Genomic DNA, 14374 nt, shown 5'->3' with positions numbered 1-14374 from the left:
TTACCGGTGCTATATTGCATTTCCCCTCGCTTTCCTCATTATTTCACATGACAGCGCTGGCATTGAAACCAATAAACCAAAATGTCCCCTGAGACAAAACTTGAGACGACACAATTCTTCCTGGAAACTTTACCCTTTAATTGTTTTGACAACTCCTCACAAGCCAGTGAAGGTCAAGTCCAACAGTGCAGCTGACAGTAATGTACAAGTGCCCTCTCACACTGGCAGGAGGGAGGTGAGGTAAATTCGGTGTTCAATGTCATGAAAAATAAAGGCATTATTAATTATGTGTTTTCTTTTTTTTTTTTTTTTTAAACATTAACAATGGCTGCTGACTTTCCAACAGGGAAATCTTTGAATTAATATCTAGCAAACAGCATTGCTTTTCTTTACAGTATACTTTGTCATCCAAAAAGAGTCTGTTAATGTTCACGTATTTAATCAATTCATAACCAGAGTTTAATGATTCCATGGCGTCAATCATTAACTTGTCAAGGAGAACCACTGTCCGCACAAAGACAAACATAGAGCCTGTAATATAATAGACACATTGCTATGCAGTGATTTGTAGGTTTTTAATTGTAAACAGAAGTGCTGTAACGCTCAGATCTAGTCTGTCTTTTTTTTTTCTTTTTTTTTTTTTTAAACAAGGGTCCAGTACAACAGAATCAAACTTGGGCCTTTTTTTTTGCTCAAACAGCAAACCGACCCCACAGCTGTGAACGGCTCCAAGTTGTTATAGAAATAGTTAATGAATACAAAACAATGGGAGAGAAAGCTGAGCAGGGCAAATGAAAGAAAGGAGAGGAACTCGAGTTGAACTCCACCACATATCTACACAGGAGGGCTGTTTCAGTGCACATTCAATATCTTTGCAATGGAGCCTGACATGCTACATATTAAAACTATTCCAAAACACTGCAAAGAGTTAAACTGATATGATGATGTGAGGATGTTATTGGCAGAGCATAACCACGGTCATTCACTAAAGACTTAAAAGTGGAAACACAATATTTACATAACAACAAAAAAATGTTTTAATAAAAATATCTTATAATTACAATAGTCTATTTGAAGCATATAAGTATTTCCTTTCACATACATTTATAGAACATTTGTTTCTCTATATGTACAATCTTAATTGTCTTGACTCAGAATTGTTCTTTACAGTATTAAACATTTTTCAATCCCAGGGATAACACCCCTGTTCAACACAAATCATCTATTTTAAACAATAGATGTCCAAAACATGTACAATAATTTTTCGCTGTTTAGTAAAGCTTTAAACTGGAGTTGTTTTTACATTTTCTTTTTAGCACAATTCACAATCTGTTGACCAAGGGGTTTCCAACAAAAAAACTTCACAGCATAGGGATTCCACATGTTTCGCCCTTTTAGAAAAAAATAAAAAAAGAATTCAAATGACAAGAAATAAAGTTATTATGGCAACTTAAGGGGCGGCTGCTCGGACACAGATTCCCTGTTCAGTGGAACCAAAAAAAGGGCATATAAATGGTGATTTTATTTGGGTTTTATTCCTCCCAGCGGTTTTGAAATCCCCCTTGTGATTGTGCCTCCAGTTGGGTGTGAGTCCCTGGCGAAGCTTTGCTGGCTTTGGAGCGGCTCTGTGCAGCCTGCACACCTGTGGAGGGGATGAATAGAGGAGGAGGGGGGGTGAACCCAGAGCTCCAGACTGACTGGCGCCACCGACAAAACAGAGGCCATGCTTGATCAACAACCCAAAACAAACCAGGTCAAACAACAACCACAGCTCCTCAGGCTGTTGGGCAAGGCTTACAAGACCCAGCTGCAAGCAGCCAAGACTGCCACCCAGGCCCGGCCATCCACACAGACAGGGACAGGCTGCTACTGTCATCTGACTGACATGCATTTAGGCTTTGTTTCTCATATTCAGGTGTATCTGGATGCTTTGGCAACACTGATAATTTAACATTCAGAGGGTTGGATTGAACTGAGAGAGAGAGAGAGAGAGAGAGAGAGAGAGAGAGAGAGGAGTGTGTGAGAGTGAAAGAGAGGGCAAGCTGAGGTTTTAACCCTCTCTCTTCTTCCCAGATTGCTACACCAGTGACAGTTATTGCGCAATGCACAGCTGCTGCAAAGGTTGTTGCCAATTTCATGTTCCTCAATTACTGTTTTTTTTCCCTGACGTCTACTGGCCTCCCCAAAGCTCTCTGAGAGACTGTCGATATGCAGTATACTATGATCAAGGTAATGAGGATGCGCCAAGGACCATCACTTACCAATATTTGCTACTGGCTAGAGCCCAACAGCAAACGGCATCATAGAACAGTGTCTGTGACAGTGAGTGTTACAGGCCGGTAATAACTAAACGTCTGGCCTTTGATAGGAAACAATAAAATTCAACAACATTCTGAATAATGATAAATGATATTTAATAAGTCAACTTACCAATGCAGTGCTTATATTTCAGCGGCATAAAATTGAGTCCTCCGGCTTTTTGACTATTGACGTCCTCTACAAAAAATAAAACACATGTGAAAGGTTTTTTTTTTTTTTTTTTTTTTTTTTTTAGCTCCAGTGAACAACACTAAATAACGCAAGGCCTTACGCCCCGCAAAATAAATGATATACAGCAAAGCGGCAGAATATCTCATTTCTCTTATAGCCCTATTGAATAACAAATGGCCCTTATTGTGCGCAGTGAAGTGGGCTGCAGACTGAGGTACTTCACCTATCCTGGGATAAGGTGGGCCTCTGACACACACTGTCATTATCATGCAAATCATAAAGCCCGCAATCAAGTGCGCAATCTAAGCCTCGCCAAATGCGTTTTTTTACGCATGATTTTGCAAGGCTACGCTGTAAGGTAGCACTTGCATTCTGATTATTTCCAGTCTATTTTCCTGACACGGATTTGAAAGGACAATGACACATAACGGGCATGACGCGCTTTGTCTGAGTCTGACGGGCGGACGGTAGTCTGGCACAGGGAGGCAAACGGGGTCCCCGGTAAGTCCCGGTGGGAGCGGGAATAGGAGTGCAGGGAGCCGGTGGGGGGGCTTACCTGGTGGTCAATGTTGAGGACCGTCAACGGTGTCCGGCTGGGGTTGGAGGCTGGAGGAGGGCAGGTCCCGGTCCGCTGTGGCTGTTTATGAAGAGAAGGGTGCGTCTCCAGGGCCAGCTGCAGGTCCAGGATGTAGTCTATGACATGCTGGAGGATCTCCACTTTGCTGACTTTCTTATCCTGCGGTATGGTGGGCACCAGGCGCTTCAGCCGGCTGTAGCAGTCGTTCATGTCGTACTGCAGGCAGAACAGGTCCTCCTCTTCCATCCTGCACCGGGCGATGTTGAGGCTGCGCTCCGACAGATAGTGCAGGGAGAGCTGGCTGCTGCTGGAGGAGGAGTCCTTCTGGGGGCGGACTGGAGTAACAGCCTTCATCTTAGATAACAACCAACGGCTCAGAGAGAGGCAATGAAAAAAACCCAAACAATTAGCTACTGGTAGCAGGAGGTATTTGAGATTACCCCGGCGCTGTAAACACGGTAAAGCTACTCTAATGCAGCCTCAGTCTGCCGAGAGAAGAAGATAACCCGAAAGGCGTTAATTCTAGTCTGTCAACACATCCCGTGGAGCCCCACAGCTCCTCTTACTTCACCAGGCTCAGTGTGAAGGGAATGAATAGATTTCCTACATTTATAGAGGAGAGGGGAGGCGCCAAGCCAGTCGGTTGACAGATCAGGGAGAGAAGCTGGTCAATCACCGGCAGCCCGCTGCCCACCGACCCGACAACTGAGCCGAGAAAAAGGCGTGTCTCATTCTGTGTGCGCTGCGGTGGGCTGCCTGCCTGTCGGTAGGAGAGGTGTGTGTGTGTGTGTGTGTGTGTGTGTGTGTGTGTGTGTGTGTGTGTGTGTGTGTGTGCGTGTGTGTATGAGAGAGAGAAAGAGAGAGAGAGGGGGGGGGGGGGGGGGGGGGGGGGGGGGGTGGCATTATCCGTATGTGTATGTGTGAGAGAACTGTGGATGCGCGCATATGTGTATGCATCTGTGTGCGTGCGTGTGTGTGTGTGTATATGTGTGTGTGTGTGTGTGTGTGTGTGTGTGTGTGTGTGTGTGTGTGTGTGTGTGTGTGAGAGAGAGAGAGAGAGAGAGAGGGAGAGAGAGAGAGATAGAGAGAGAGAGATTAAACGATTCAATTGCGTTTTCCACAGTAAAAAACGTTAATATGTCTAAGACCACTCATCTCAAATAGAATTACACCATGAGGACAGGAGGCTTGTCTTGAAGGTTAGCCCATAACTGATGCAGTCAAAGGTGATTGTAGGCCTGTATTTGCGCAATTCACCAAGCTGATTACCGTCGGATTACATTTTGGAGCTTTTGTCACTAGTGTGTAATTACGCACAGCCACTTTCATTCATCTCTCCAGTGACAGAAACAACTGAGCCAAACCACCAGCTTGGGAGGAAAAAAATGGCCTATCCTAATGGAAAAAAAAAAAAAAAAAATCACCTGACCTGGCCCAAGCCTCAATAGTGAAATCGGTCAATAAATAAGCCTCCATTATAAACAAAAAGCACTTCAGTGTCCCAAACATATTTCTATAGGCACTTAAGGTCTATTTGTGGGACTCAGTAGGCATAATGACTTTATAATGATTCCATATGCTCTGATATTTTTACATGTGAAATCACTACGATATTCCCATGATATTCCGGTTGATTCCTTCTCTGTGATATTTGTAATGATCGGTATATAGCTAAAAAGTTATTACGGGATTTCAGCCGTTATTTATTTTGCAAAATGGCTCTTAGATGTACATAAATATGTAACCCCATGGAAGTATTTCCAGCTTAGAGATGCGCTGGCTGATTAGAAGTCCTCGCCTTTCTTATTGCTAGTGTCTGGATTACTTCAGAGTACAAAAATCTTCATATCTACAAGCCTTAATGAATAGAGGTTATGGCGCTAAGGGAGCCGGGATAGGCCAATTTGGCGGCGCCTCCTTGCCATTCCTTCCCCCAGCTGTGTGTTATTGTTCCTGCTGCATTCCTCCGCTCCCCGGGCCGCGTCGCCGCTCCGCTCCCTCCCTCACAGCCGCCTATTGAGCCGCCCTGCCGGGCAGACTGCCTGGCGCCGCACCGGGACCTCATCCATTCACACCCAGCTCTCCTCTCCTCTCCTCCTGTCTTTTTCTTTTTCTTTCTTTCTTTCTTTCTTTCTTTCTTTCCCTCCCTCCCTCCCTCCTAGGCAGGTTGCCAAGACAACACGGACGCTACACTTCACAACTCCAGTTCAGCATGTGTCCTGCCTGAGTGTTATCCAGCCAGGACGCATATGGGGCCCCGAGGTATGAGGCTCGCGGAGATGACACCCACCTCAGTGCCTCTTTGGGGGTTTAATGTCCGAAACTTTATGGGAACCGCCGCGGTCTCCCCCGTCATGAATATTGAAAGGCTTAAATGGTTTTAAATGGGTATTTTCCTCTCGTCTCTGTCTTCCTCCCTCTTTCTGTCTCTCCCCGTGTTTTCTGTTGCCATGGCATGTGTCTGTTCTGCTCAGTAATGTGTGCAACAATGTTTGGTTCAGGGACAACTTCAAAGGGGTCGGTAGTATGAATCTTTGATGGTAGCCTTTCCACTAGCAACATGATGCATGAAGTCGCCCCTGTGAGAAAAAGATGACAGAAGAGTTAGGGAACCATACTGTCCACATCAGCCTTAGCAAAGACTGACTTATCATCGTGTCCTTCTGACCAAAACTGAAGATAATCAAACTGGGGGAGTACTTGCAGTGTCTGAATTTAACTATTTGTTTCACTTGTGGAGGGCTGGTAAGCTTAAAAAAAAAACAAAAACAAAAAAACCAAACCAAAACAAAACAAACAAAAAAAACAGCCTAAATAATTAATATACAGTTTTTCCTCATACAGATATGTCAATGCTCTTTCATATAGAACCAAGTAAGGTGTGTTAATTTAAAACGTGCTCATTCACTTATGCAGGGGATCAAGTTTGTTTTGCATAAAGAAGAGCAGCAGAATTCAAACTGAAAGGCAGCAATTTGAAAAGTAGTCATAAAACTTTGAGATGGGACAAAGACTGTATAAAATCGAGACATTCAACTGTTTCCAGTTCAAACAGATACTGGCCAAAGTGGAACATGATCCTCGCTGATTTATCTATCAAAGAAAAAAAAAATTCTGGCATTTAGCTCTTGGTGGAGGTTAATGCAAGAGGCTGACTGTACATGTGAGGTGCAGTGCAGACTTCCCCTTGTTGTGTAAAGTATTTGCATTTAAGGTTTGAGGAATAACCTTGTTATAGCCTAAGACCTGTATGTTCTGTGTGTGTGGTCAGTGTGTGTAAGCAGGAACGTAAACAAGGTGCTGTGTGACTCGTCGTGCTCAATAACCTTGTTATTTTCCATTCTTGTCTGTCTTTCAGCTCTGCGCCCGGTCAATGATGTGTATATTGACTTCAAGTAAGCCTAATAGATGCAATATTTCAAACGGTGCTCACAACAAAGAAGGAAACATGACTGTGCATTATCTCTTTGTCCATCTGTCTCTGCGTTTTCGTGGTTCCCCTGCATCTACTTGTCTAATTGTGGCCCTCCTGTCTGTACTTCCCTATAGGCCTTATGGCTGAGCTGACTGGGGACCAGCACATGGTAACTAGAGACTCATTACTAGATAAGGTGGTGGTTGAACTTCTGTTTGTTGTGATGACACAGGTGTGGTAAACACCTGCAGTGAAGAAACAGAGCTCTGTGCACAAACTTAACCGCTCTGATCACACAGATCACACTTAAAAAACGAATCTCAGCTTCCATGCATGCAGCTTAAGAGAACATATCGAGTATATTGTGCTATGTTTTAACACAATATAATAGATAATAAGGACATGATGAGGATTGGGACGCAGAATTACTACACTATCCTTCCTGTTTTGTATCTTTATGAAGTTATATAGCTAAGGAGAAGTCGTGCACCTGGCCTGGATCAGCCCTGTAGAAATTCAACCACATGCCCTTGTGGTGCATCAACAGGCATGCAAAAAGTGGAACCTTTATGCTAAACATGTAAAAGCGGCTTCCCTGTGCTGTAGTGGGAGTTGTGATGGGTGGTGAGACACACTCTCAGGTGACAGAGATGGTCTAACACCTCTAATTCCCTCATGCTCAATCTACGCCTTTTAAATCCACAGTTATACAACAGGCTTAGTGCCTCCAAGCTTTCCTCTCTCAGTTTATGGAGTGTGTCATGACATTGCGAGGTATGCTAACTTAAGATTAGGTCTACAGTTACACTGCCTGCGTCTTCCAGACATTTTTGGATTCAGATATTAAGGTTGAAGTTTTTTTTTTTAAAGGTGTTATAAAGGTGAAACTTGTCTTCTTAGTGCATTAGACATCTGAAAGGAAAGAAAAGACGTGATAAGTGGAAGATAAAAAAGAAGACATAATGAATACAAAAAAAAATATTTCAGCAGGGTTTATAAGCCAAGGCCTATCGGATTCAAGGTAGAGTTTAAAAGGAGTATTTCATGCTTTTGGGCACGGAGGCAAAGTAGAAGGCAGCCTTAATGATAAAAAGAATGTCAGTGTGTCTTCTGATACCAGCGGAGATGCCTGGACATATTTTATGCAGGTGCATGAAACATAAATAATACTGCCAGCTCAAAAACACAAGGCACTATTGGATTAATTACTAAACAACGTTGGCAATCTACTTTCTGGTCTCTAAAACTCTGGGTGCATAGCAACCATATCATCGGTCTTAGAATAGTTTGTTGTGAGTGGATTGTGACACATCAGTGCCATCAGATAAAAGGCCCACAACAGAGGCAAAGTAGTTTTAATTTTAGCTCGACCACCATGTATCTCTGAGTTTATCCAACATGATTTGAAAGGGTTTCATAAGATCAAGGATGATAGGATTGTCTCAGTTCATAGAGAAGCACGTATTCCTTCACACTTTATTTGGATGCCCCATGCTGAAATGAAACTAGCCATCCGGGGACTGTAATTTGTCACTAAAAAGTCCATCGACAGGTGTACAGATAATTGTGGGTGATCAGAAATACGAGAAAAATAGTATTTTGTGGCGATGCAAAAAGGCAATAAATACTTTGTTGAGCATCTTCAGTTTATCACCTGATATTACTTAAGTATCATGACTGGACTATCCAAATAACATGACATCTGAAAACATTAAAAAAAAAAAAAAAAAAAAAAAAACAGCAGCATTGGGGTTACAACAGACACACAGTGCTGGTCTGTGGTTGTACTGGGAGCTGACACACACTTTCACCTTCTCTCCAGGTGACACAGTTTGCACAACATGCCTCATTCCCTCATGGCCAATCTGTGGGTGTGGAGCTACCATTTAAAGATAGCTCACACTTTCAAAATACCTCGCTGCCTGCATCGTGTCGCCTGCGTGCTGAACACAGCCTGTGCAGCTTGGCTGGCTGGTTGGAGCGGTGATGGGCGGCGGCACACTCGCTCCTTCCTCCCCACCTGTTTGCCCAACATTTCTTGTTTCCAGTTTGAGCAGTTTATAGCAGAATAGCTCGTGGCTTGTACACAGCACCCTGCAGGTGGCTTTGCTTTCTGTTATTCTGTCTGTCTGCGTGCACCGGGCGGTGACACACTCTTTCCCTCTGAGTCTCTCTGAGTCTCAGCTCAGACAACACTTGGCTCTCCCCCGAAGGCAATCTGATGTACAGCCTTTACATCCGTGGCGTTTTGTTAGCTGCTGTCTCTCAGCTGTAGGACAAACCTCTAAAGCCAGATCTGGCCGTGGTTGGCTGGCTTGGCTGCAGTTGTGATGGGTGGCGACACACACACACACACACACAAACACACACACTCTCTTTCTCCGACTCTCCAGGTGACACAGTTTGCACAACATGTCTTATTCCCTGATGGCCTTGCCACTAAACACAACAGCTCTCTCTCTGTCATTTACACAGGTGCATTCACTGTTTACACTGCAACCTGAGTAACCATCCACCCGCGCGCATGCAACCACACACACACACACACACACACACACACATACACACACACACACTTATATCCGTACACACCTGTAACCACAAGCACCCTCATTTTCCCTTCAATTAGCACTGATAACCCGAGTGATATAAAATACATTAAATTAAAAAAGAGATAATTTCTGTGTCCTCTTTTGTGAATAGAAATCTTTTTCACGGTCCAGGTAAACTGGCAGAACATGGAAACTCTACGGGAAAGACCGTAGCAAAACCACACTGGAAAAGGAAAGAAACAGATAATTCCCTTCGCACATGTGCCAGTCCACCTGTGGGCTTTGTGTTTAGCAGCCATAATCTATTCTCAGATTAACTGTGCTAAAACAGGGAGCTCTGTTCTGGGCCAGACTCATTTAGGTCATAAGTAGTCCAGTCAGCTCTAAAAGCATTATTCAGTGGTTTCTCGACATGGGCACTGGGAGTTTTTCATAATTCCCCCAGCTGCTACTTTCAGTTCCCCAGTTCCCACCGTGGTCACATTAAACACTCCTGACCTGGCAATTTGGATGCTAGCTCAGTATTGTCGTGTCCTGTTTGTACTCCAAACTGTGGAGAGACCCAACAACACGTAGGTGCAGACAGATATCTGTGTGTGTGTGAGACAGTCTCTATCTGCGTGTGTATCTGTGTGTGTGTGTGTGTGTGTGTGAGTCACAACAGGTGCACCTTTGTTGCATCCTGTTGTACATCTGCTGCCTGTTGTCTCCTGTTGGAGCGTCAGAGCCCGATCTCCAGCTGATCCAGCTCCAGTTTTATCATCTTATGTTATTAACCCGCTTTGTTGATATGTTGTCAATGGATTTCCCAGAACAGATTTTTTTTTTGTTTTGTTTCAGAGTAGACATTCAGACACAGACTTGCAGGTTCCCTTGCCGCTGTATTTACGCAGAGTGAGGAGAATCACAGGGAGAGATAAGCTGCTCATATGAACACGGAGGCTGCGTTCATTTGGTCATCAGCAGCAAATTAAAGGAACACACCAAGATTAAATATCCAAGAATGCCAAGTTGATGCATTTATCCTTTTGGAGAAAATTCTACTGGACTTGTTTTGGCGAGAACAAACCTCTTATGAAACACAGAGATGCTTCCTTGTAGTTTGGCTGTGTGTTTGATGTTTTGCACAGGATCAGTTAAGATGCACAGATGTTCATTTCCCTGTCTGTTTCTATGTACAGCACTGTTTGGACATGCTGCATTTTTCTTGCCGTGACGTTGGCCAGGTAAACATCCGATGCTGGATATTGATCCTTCCTCCGTCCCGGCCGTCTCTTCTGTTGGAATTCTGGAATTCTACCCGCACTTTTTTTTTTTTTTAATTCTGCAGTCTGCCGCTCCCATTCATGTCTATTTTATTTATTTTTTTAATCTTTCAAACACAGTCACCTTAAAATAATAAAGTAAAACCAGAGAGCAGCTCTTAGACCTTTAGGATATGAGTCAAAGCTTGGATTTGTAAATAGCATGAGCGCAGATTTCTACCCACATTCTACTGTAAACACTATAAAGGAGAACTATGATCAGTTGTGGTCCTTTGATTTATTATTGAACAAAGTTTAACTGAGGGGGCAATTAAAGTGGATTGAAAGATGGTGGTATAGCCCTTGTTCGTAAAAATGATTGATAATTAGCATTAAAGATTTTGGGGTAAATGTGAGGATCAGTCAGGATAAACCCCACCAAGTGCTCTGTCAAACCTGAATGGGCATGGGAATCTATCAGCAAAAATATTTAAAGTATTTAGTGTTTCCCTGTGTTTCAGCTTCTTAAACTACAATAAAGTGAGGGGGGAAAAGGTGTGTCAGCAGCACTTTAAGGCCTGGTGACTCAGGCTTTACAGACTGCCACACATAATGCTGTGTGAGTAAAATTCCCTCATGCCACATTGCCATAATAATAATAATGATGATAATGATAAAAACAGGAACCTCCGTTTTGTCAGACGTGATTAACAGACTGCTTCATATCAGATTTGATATTATCGCCACATTCATGTTTAACCATTAGCATAATCCCAACACCTCAACATTAAACACTTGAATGGCTGGAGGTTGTCTTTTATAACCATAAAGGTGATCTGGACACTAAAGACATTTTCTGTCAACAGTTTAATTCATGCTCTGCCTCGGTTTCAAAATCTTAATATCAAAACTATTGTGAATATTTTTCAGCAATAAACACAGGTGTAGCATTAACATTAATCCTGAGCCGGCTGAGCCATTCTTTTGTAGATATGTGCCATCTTTTTGTAATTTGACATGGCCCATGTGAAAAGCTGCACAAGCCAGTAGCGTTTCTTTTGCTCATCTGTTCCAGATACTGATATTAGTCCGACCTAAAACAGTGCGAGCAGAGAAGCTGTATTTTTAGATCATATCGCTCCCTAAATTAATTAACTCTATCCTATTTTTAAATTGTTGGCATGGGGCCATAAGAGCAATAATGCACGGTGAGGTGTCCCAATATAGGAAATTACTGGACTTGGCAGAGGCTACTCCACTCCGCGACATGGCATTATTTGCCTTCATCGCATCCATTAAATTCCTATTTTGGGAAACCTCATCATGCATTATCGCTTTCATATTACAGCTCATTTGATCATGATAGAGTGATCTTATTAAAATGCTATATGCAGCAACTTTAATGAAAGACTGATACCGGCCTGATACACCAGCCTGACCACAGGTGTATCCTTACGCCTCTACTGTATTTAGTTTCAACTATCGTCTGTCTGTCAGTCAGTCATCCTGCCGCTGTGGCCTGGAGTCGCCTCAGCTGGTTTCACTCCACACCAGTCCACATCAGTCAAACAGAGAGAGGAGAGGTCTGATCCACTGAAAGGGAGCGGGAGACACAGTGACACGGACAGCGAGGGAGAAAAGGGACAAATTCCTCAGAGAAAGTGTTGAGAGAAAGGGTGACGATGACACCGGTGTCAGAGTTAATGAGGGACTCGACCCCCTGACCTGCGGGGTCATTAGGAGGTCTATGATGCTGTGTGGTGACGGATTAGAGCCCTTATGTCTCTGCGACGCTGCTTCGCACAACAGGCTGCTGGGCCTGAATGGCCAGCAGTTGATGGACACGTTGACTGATATGTTGATTGATTGGTCTGGACAGCTAATCAATTGTTGGAGTGTTGATTTTCATGATTATAACTATGATTTTTTTCATTGCTTACTGAGAATTAAAAAAGCCTGGGGTCAAATGATTTCTAAGTGATCTTATCACTGCAGTTGAAAGGTTCTTAGTCATTTTCTTCCATATTGATGTATATCTTTTGTGTCCTGATGTAACAGAGAATGTTTTATATATTAAAAAAAAAAGCTTACATATTTTGCCTGTTTATTTATTTTTTTGCAATATCTTCTTGAATGTGGAAACGCCATTGAAGACCCTCAACCCCTTTTCATTACGGAAAGTTCCCATACACAGTTCCATTACTTTGCGCGCGCTTTTCTTCCTCGAATAAAAACCCTCCCTTTCTCTTTCACCCCGTTCTTCCAGCAACCCACCTGCCCCCACCCCCGACCCTCCCACCCGCTCAAAACTTCTTTTTTTTTTTTCTGAGGGACTTTAAGGAGGAATGTCATTCAACACATTCAACCACGCGCCCTCAAATCTCTGCTGCAAACATGTTCCCACTGATTTTCTCAAAGAATTAATTGCTCCAAATAATCTCACCATCTGGTTGTGGAGGTCCATACCTATGAGGCTGGTTGCATAGCGGAGGCCGGGCCTATTCAGACCCCCGCAATGCTGCTGTGGTGGAGCGAGAGAGAGAGAGAGAGAGAGTGAGACAGAAAGAGAGAGAGAGAGTGAGAGAGAGAGAGAGGTGGTGAGGCTTGCCAGGAGGCTGAAAAGAGGAGGGAATGACAAAGACCACCATCTGCTCCTTGTCTTTCTTGTCGGCGACCCCGGACGCCAGCAGAGACCCGGCATCTCTATGATCCAACTGCAGACCACTGACTGGAATGTTATTCAGACCAAGAGAGAGAGAGAGAGAGAGAGAGAGAGAGAGAGAGAGGGCGAGAGAGGACGGAGGAAGGAGGAAGAAAGAGGCTGGGGGTGAGGAAGAAAGGAAGAAAGAAAGAAAGAACCAAAGAATCACGAGAGAGAAGTCATCCCCCTTTCCTCGATTCATTTTTCCTCTCCCTCCTCTACTCCTTGTTCCTTTTTGTCTCCACTCTCTCCTTACTTCTGCCTTCCATCAATTTTAACACAAACCTTTGAAACGCTGCGCAAAATAAGATGTGAATTAGGTGCATCATCTGGTTTGAACCGAATCAACAGGGTCCCTGGATGTGAGAAAACAACACAAGTGGAAAGAGTCTTTCAAAAATTGTTTGGAGGGCTGTTGGGCCAAGTTGTTTTTCGGGCTCCATTCAGCTAATATTGGCTATATTTCATGCTTTCATCCAAAGACAAAAACAAAGAAATGAACTTGGCAATATCATAATACACCGACAAATTGCCATACAATCGTGATGGACACCTGAAACAAAGCCGCGACAGCACGTGACATTTCTGGAGGTTGCGATAGACAACAGAAAACAGTTCACAACGTCCTAAAGCACTTCTGAGGTATTTATCGAGCCAAAACTCATTATTTTTCCAACAAATATTCTTCCACTGTAATTCATCAAAAAAAAAAAAAAAACGTCAAAAATAACGTAATATTTTCTTGCGATATTCATTACGTTTTTGCAATTTGTATGTTTCCATTCAGCTTTTTTAATCTGATACGTCATAAAGCAGCAAAACCTTAAACGCCAATCCAGTTTTTGTCTCTCTCCCGTCTCCCTGAGCCTCCCTCCCTCTCCCTCTGCTACCAAAAGGCCACTTGTGGCAGCAGTAGGATGGGATTATGTTCTGCCTGCTCTCCATAATGAGAACCGGGGGCCTTTGCATTGAGCTCAGGTTGACCCGCAGTCCCCCCCCCCCATTCCCCTTTCCAGTCATTAACCCATCCTCTCTTCATCCCTTTCTCTGTCCCTTTTCTCATCCCTTCATTCCTGCGCTCTACAGGGGGACGTTTCATCTGATTTCCTCAGCTAATCTCTGAATTGATTTGAATAATTCATTTTTTCCCTCTCTTGCAACCTTCCAACAGGTTGAGGACCAGGATGCCATCCCAGTCTTGTCTTTTAAACATCTGTTTTTTATCGCTTGGTTCGCCCTTGCTAACTCTTCCTCTCTGTTGGGGTTTGCAAAAAAAAAAGAAAAAAAAATTGTCCTTCTCCACACGTCAAGGCATCCTTTTCTATCTATCATCATTCATATCTCTATCTATCTATCTATCTATCTATCTATCTATTGATATATAGATATATACAC

The 14374-nt window shown here is 43.4% G+C and overlaps 1 protein-coding gene across 1 annotated transcript; it reads right to left on the bottom strand.

Moving 5' to 3' along the window:
• Window positions 1-117: 117 nt before the first annotated feature.
• On the bottom strand, window positions 118-3738 carry id4 (inhibitor of DNA binding 4). Its single transcript, XM_030072920.1, has 3 exons — window positions 3047-3738; window positions 2431-2496; window positions 118-1642 (listed from the first exon to the last, which is right to left on the bottom strand). The coding sequence occupies exons 1-2, from the start codon at window positions 3419-3421 to the stop codon at window positions 2449-2451; spliced, it is 423 nt and encodes a 140-aa protein (XP_029928780.1). The 5' UTR covers window positions 3422-3738; the 3' UTR covers window positions 118-1642; window positions 2431-2448.
• Window positions 3739-14374: the final 10636 nt, after the last annotated feature.

Source organism: Myripristis murdjan, chromosome 16 (genome assembly GCF_902150065.1).
Source record: "Myripristis murdjan chromosome 16, fMyrMur1.1, whole genome shotgun sequence".
Taxonomy (NCBI): Eukaryota; Metazoa; Chordata; class Actinopteri; order Holocentriformes; family Holocentridae; genus Myripristis; species Myripristis murdjan.
The sequence above is the reverse complement of the archived record's forward strand: the minus strand, read 5'-3'. Positions and strand labels throughout refer to the sequence as shown.

Bases quoted from the DNA above. Each gene is read 5' to 3' on its own strand.
- id4 (XM_030072920.1), bottom strand. From the start codon at position 3,421: ATGAAGGCTGTTACTCCAGTCCGCCCCCAGAAGGACTCCTCCTCCAGC. The intron at 2,497-3,046 runs GTAAGCCCCCCC...TATTTTTTGTAG, and splicing joins TCCTCAACATTGACCACCAG to AGGACGTCAATAGTCAAAAA.